The sequence below is a fragment of the Lissotriton vulgaris genome, chromosome 1_1, assembly GCF_964263255.1.
Source record: "Lissotriton vulgaris chromosome 1_1, aLisVul1.2, whole genome shotgun sequence".
NCBI classification, from domain to species: Eukaryota; Metazoa; Chordata; class Amphibia; order Caudata; family Salamandridae; genus Lissotriton; species Lissotriton vulgaris.
In genome coordinates this window covers 872,631,570-872,637,683 of record NC_141685.1, presented here as the reverse complement: position 1 = coordinate 872,637,683, position 6,114 = coordinate 872,631,570, and the positions used below count along the sequence as shown (strand labels likewise).

Genomic DNA, 6,114 nt, shown 5'->3' with positions numbered 1-6,114 from the left:
CACTTTGTGAATGTATTTTAATGTCAATAACTCATATTAAACCTTAAATAAACATGTGTAACCAGTGGTTAAAATAAATAACGTAATAAGCTGTAACTGGTTAGTGAAATGGGAAACTAATACAAAAAATGTGGATATTTTGCTCTCTCTGCCACCCCTCTGACTCCACCCACTGACCCAATCCATGGGTTATTCTCGCCCACCGATTCTCCGCCCACAGTTCCCCTACTTTTTTTCCCCCACTTCGACCACTGCCTAATACCCTAGGGTTGCCACCCAGAAAGGGGTGCAGGGCCCTGCACTTTGGGTGGGGAGGAATACTTCAGTCAAATTAGAGAAAGTAGGTTGATAGAGAAATCTTTTATTATTCACATAAATAACTGCATACAAGAACTGGGGAAAGGCTCCTGTGTGGACCCCACGCCTGTGCCACCCTCACACCAGTTGAGTCCCCTCACACATAAACACGCCCTCTTCTTAAGGGATGAGCATATGACAAATATATTCAAAAAGTCTGGACAAGGGTGCAAGGCCACCACCCCTGTGCACCTTTCATCAGCTCCTCCACAGCACCTTTCATCAGCTCCCCCACAGTGCTGTCCCACGTGTCGCCTTTTCTGGCTACATGCAGATTTATTGTGTTGCCTTGGGCTGGAGATATGTTTCTGGGGAAGCGGTCTGTGCTCAGTAGCCTCACCAGCTGCCTCTCTGTGAGTTCAGGCGAGCCCCTTCCCTTCCTAATGCCACAGCCAGGGCTTTAAGTGGGGTGAAAAAAACTGAGGGTTCTTTCAAGGGGGCGTGACTGATGGAATTAGAGCATGGCTTGAAAAGCAAGCTAAAGATCTGTACTTAGCACAGTGTGCCGCCCGACTGGTATTTTGCTGCTTCTGTCATTGCATTCAAATATATAATACAACAAGTAACATTACACCTTCATGCCAGGACTATTGGTTTTACAAATAGTTGTTAGTTGCATTAAATAAATAAGCAACAACTATTGCATCGCTGTATAGGATATTGAAAATGCTTTAATTCTGAAATAATGAGACTGTGAAAGAAACGATATTGAGTCTCTTGGAGTTGCATCAAAGGCAGTGAAGGGTGGCACTGTTGCAGTTAAACACGCATTTTCATTGCAATATGTCTCGTATTTACGAGAGTTTAAGCTATTGGCATTGTAAATGACAATGTCTTTCATTTATCTGTTTTGCTAATTAACACATTAAATAAAAGGCATTGTCATTTACAATGCCAATAGCTCAAACTCTTGTAAATACAAGACATATTTAAAGAGGCGGCTGCCATTGTCCTGGGCTGCTCTGAAAGTGAAAGCGAGCATGACGCACTGAATGTTGCAGGAAAGCATGTCATGCCTGCAGTAAGAGAAACTCATTAAAGAAAATATTGCTTACAGACTAAAAAAGACGTACCGTCTAACAACAGAAGTAAAAGGGCCAGTCCTCATGGGAGATTACAAATGAAGACAAGGCGGTACTAAAGAGTGACTAACTAGCCTATTAACAAATCAGAAGCCAGCATTTGACGACGGACAATGACACAAGCCAATAACAAATATGGGCGGAGAGTGGGCGGGGATTCTATTCCATACTCCATTACAGCATGCCGCAGAGCAGCACATGCGCTGCCCATGCTCGACCTAAAAAACTTCCTCCTGAGGTGGGGGCAAAAATGGAGAGCCCAATAGGAACCCGTCTCAGCACCTGCTTTTAAGAACTGCTGTGCTGAGCACCAGCTGCACCCGGCCCACTTAATACCCTGGTTGCAGCTTATGTCCAATCGTACTACTGTCCTTCTGTATGATCTTAGGCGTGTACTCTCTTCTCCCCATGCCGTAGTCTAAACCCAGCATCTAAGGACTCTTTGTGTGACCTCAGGCCTGCCCGTATTCTCTTTGTGCCTCAGTCTAATTCAAGCTGTTACTAACTGTGTGAACTCGAGATAGAGACTAATAAGAAGTCCAGCAATTCCACTGACTCTCTGTGTTCCCCCAGGTGAGTCTCTCTAGGCCTCCTTGTGCGTACGTATAGCACTATCACTGACTTGCTGTATGATTTCAAGCAGGTGCCTTTCTCACCTGTACTTCAGTCTAACACCAAACTCTGTCTCTGACTCTATAGTCTTCGGTTAGTACATAACCCGCCGTGTAACCCAGCACAACACCCACTGAGCCTCATTCGGACTCCATTTCTTACCTATAGGCAACTCCACATACTCTCCAACCCTCTAACACACATCACCCACCCACAGTTAATTCCTGATTAGGCCATTACCCATAGTCTAGACACACCATGAGTGGCTGCACACTCCATTATCAGGCAATAATATTAAACAAATCACATGTATCTGATTTCTCTGTCCATCTCAGCGCCAACCCCTTTGGTTGCTCCTACACAGTCCAGAAACTACTATAATGCTGTCCTTGCCAGGGATACCATACAGGGATTCCCGTCGGTGGCCGTGTAGCTCCTCCTCATCACCCGTCAGCAGTCGATGGCAGATGGCATCTAGTGCGCGCGTACAGGCCTCCAAAGTTTGGGCTAGTCTTGTTGTTTTGGCCCGCAGCACTGCTTGCCCGACCTTGCTGGCTGCTTCGGGGGCTTCAGGAACCAGGAAGTCGTGAGCCCCAAAGAGCAGCGCGAAACTAGTGCAGTCGCCGAGCGAGATGGCCCCGCTGTTACTTGCTGGGCCTTGTTCCCGCCTTAGGAGCTCCAGACGCAGCAGTGCCTCTTCCACAAGTTGGCGGGAGTCCTGAGCAATGCCCCGTACGCGCTTCAGCTCCCGGGCACTGTAGAGTGCAGCAGACAGGTCAGAAGCAACATTGGCAGCGCCGCCGGCTGCCGCCACGGCCAGCCCCACAGCTGAGGCCAGCAGAGAAGCTCCCAATGTGATGGGACTTAGGGAGAGGCCTACTACAGCGGCAGTCGCCCCAGCAGCCCCCAGGCAGCTGCCCGCCACGCTGGCTGCGCGGGTCCCTTTGCGCAGACGCTCAATCCGGGCAGCGATGCGTCGCAGGCGGCACGTGTGCTGCCGCAGGCGGCTTCGGCGGTCCAACAGGAAGGACGCAGCTGGGCCGGCATCATCAGGCGGAAGGAGGGGGGTACAGGCCTCGTCACATTCTTCTGTATCCCTGGAAGTAGAAATAGCAAGCATTATATTATTAACTAAAATTCTAGCAACATAGCAGCGTCAACCATAGTACAGCCAGGGAGGGCCAAATGCCTAAATCCACCATTAACCTAATACCCAAAGCTATCATCAATTGCATGCCTAAAAGTATTAGTAAACAAATACCTAAAACTGTTCCTGATTATATATAAACGCCTATTTCCAACTGAATACCTCAATCTAGTAAATACCTAACTTATTTGACTGATATGTATGTACATCTATAACTAAATAGCTAAAATGACAGTTACAGAAATCGTTATGACAAAAATGTTTTTCAACTATCAAATGCCTAAATATATCGCTGACCAAATACTTACGCAGAACTTTAACATTTGCATATAGATATATTTAATAATGTTGCTAAAAATAGATGAACATCAATGATGTTTATGGAAACTACCTTAATAGTTATAAGAAAAATCTAAAACTGCCATCAACCAAATACCTTCCAAAAATTATAGCAAACGCCTAAAGCAATCATTGTACAACTATGGAAATCAGTTTTTAACAAAATAAAGGGGATTTTCTACTACCCAAATATGTTCACATCACTTAAGAAAAATAATTAAATGAATCATTAAACAAATAACTAAATCAAGTATTAATCATATACCTGAATGGTAGCTTATAAAATGATTGCAAAGACAATCGCTAAACAAATAAAACTGAACACGGACCAAAAATCTGAGTGTACTGTTATACAAATGAGTGAATCAGTTATTAATTAAAATTCATTTTTAATTAAATGCCTATATCCAGGTGTTGATCAGTTACTTAAACTCACCAAATCAGCTATGTTTGTGAAGTACAGCAATCCATGCATAACAAGATACCTACATGGATCTTTAACCTTCTACATAAACAGTTAACAAAATACCTACATCAACTGTTGTGCAAATGCATACATGGATATTTAACAGTATTGTAATTACTTGTGAATCAAATATCCAAATTGTTCTTCAACTTACTATAACGACTGTCAAATTATGGAGTCGATCTATAAGTTACGGTTAACAAAACACAATCTATTGTTCACAAAATACCTAATCCATTTCAGTAACAACGAAAAAAATCCTTTGAAAAAAATACACCAAGCCCACTCGTGATCAAATAATTATATACTTCAATAGTCAAAGATCTGCATCTATTATTAACCAAATACACAAATGATTGTTCATAGAACACCGATATATCTAGAATTACTAAATTATGCGAAATTATTTTCAAGGAACTGCAAATACCTTGTTAACATTACACAAGAAATATTTTTCCATGCACCACATCTCACAATTCCCAAGTCTCTTGGTCCAAGGTTTTCCAGAGCTAGGCCACCTCCCACCACGACACTCACTCCCAACAGACTCCCTCACTTACAGTCCTTATCCTCTTTTTCATCATACCACCTTAGGCACAGTTCCCACTCACACACAGACCCTTCCAGGCTCCAGGCTTCATCCACCTCCAGGCCTTGCATCTTACCATCATTACCACCAGCACATGCCCCTCCTCGCCCCTGACCCCCTTCAGCCCCTGGCCCTTTATAATTCAGGACTCTAAACACTCAGGAACCCCGTACCTCCCAGACTTCTTTGGTCTCTCGGGGTGCCTACAACCTTCCTTGGCCTTCTCATCCCAAAGATGCATGATACATACTCGGGTCAGTCACTGGCACATCCCCTCGCTGATACCCCCTACACACAGATACTGTGGCCCCATCCCTCATACACCCTGACCCATGGTGCCTTCTACCTGCACTCCATTGGCCCAGTCCCCTCACCCGAAGGACAGCCTCACAGAGAGGCCTCTCATTTGGGGCCTGCTCACCCTCTAGGGCCCTCAACGCAGAGCCCTCCCAAACCAGGCTCAATTGTCTCCATGACCCTCACCAAAGCTAGCCCAAACCCTAGGGCACCCTACACCCACGGAATCATTAACTTCAGGCAATTTAAATGAATCACCAGCACCCCCAGAACCCCGCATCAATTACCCCTACCAAAAACTCCCAAATCCCCTTCCTTTTACCCCTCTCTCTACTGGCCCTCACCCTCTGGGTTACTTTGGTCAATGTTCCAGTTCCCCCTCACCCGAGGCCCCTCGCGAAGCAACCCCGCACCGAGGCCCCAGACTCCTCACTGTAACCAACAACAACCATTTGACCTGTTGTTGCCCGCGGTGCGCGTTCTTTGTATCTCCCTCTCAGTTGTTGCCCGCAGTGCGCGTTCTTTGTATCTCCCTCTCAGTTGTTGCCCGCAGTGCGCGTTCTTTGTATCTCCCTCTCAGTTGTTGCCCGCAGTCCGCGTTCTTTGTATCTCCCTCTCAGTTGTTGCCCGCAGTGCGCGTTCTTTGTATCTCCCTCTCAGACTCACCTTGCAGCGCCCATTTTCTTGATTCCAACGCTCGTGTCAGCTGGTCGTGACTTTCGCACTCACGCCAGTCGTGGTTCTCGAGGCTCGATCGAGTGATTCCTGTTCCTGGGCCCGACCCCTCAGCTCAGTCCGCCAGCCCTCCTTACTCTCCGACTCTGCAGGCCGGTCTTTGTATTTATAGCGCCTCCCGGTTAAGGCTCCTGTCCCTCCCCTGACCTCATCAAGGGATGGCGTCACATCCTCACCCCCACCCCTCCCACCGTCACGTTTGTTCCTCGGCCGCAGGACATGGGATAGGACATGGGATGTGACGGGGAGGAAGAGACCACGCTGGGCTGTTACCAGAAGAGAGAGTGAGGAGGAACACTGCCGCGGGTGCATTAACCCCCCGAGCCAGCTATCCCACTGAGATCAGACCCTGTCCCAGCCAGAGAAATGGAGCTATGCAGCGGGTGCATTAACCCCCCCCCCCCCCCCCCCCCTCCGAGCCAGCTATCCTACTGAGATCAGAACCTGTCCCAGCCAGAGAAGTAGAGATATGCAGTGGGTGCATTAACCC

The 6,114-nt window shown here is 47.0% G+C and overlaps 1 protein-coding gene across 1 annotated transcript; it reads right to left on the bottom strand.

Annotated features, from left to right (window-relative positions):
- Positions 1-345: 345 nt before the first annotated feature.
- On the bottom strand, positions 346-5,703 carry LOC147748050 (apolipoprotein L domain-containing protein 1-like). Its single transcript, XM_086958179.1, has 2 exons — positions 5,556-5,703; positions 346-3,148 (listed from the first exon to the last, which is right to left on the bottom strand). Exons 1-2 carry the CDS (start codon positions 5,567-5,569, stop codon positions 2,383-2,385), a joined length of 780 nt encoding a protein of 259 aa, XP_086814305.1. The 5' UTR covers positions 5,570-5,703; the 3' UTR covers positions 346-2,382.
- Positions 5,704-6,114: the final 411 nt, after the last annotated feature.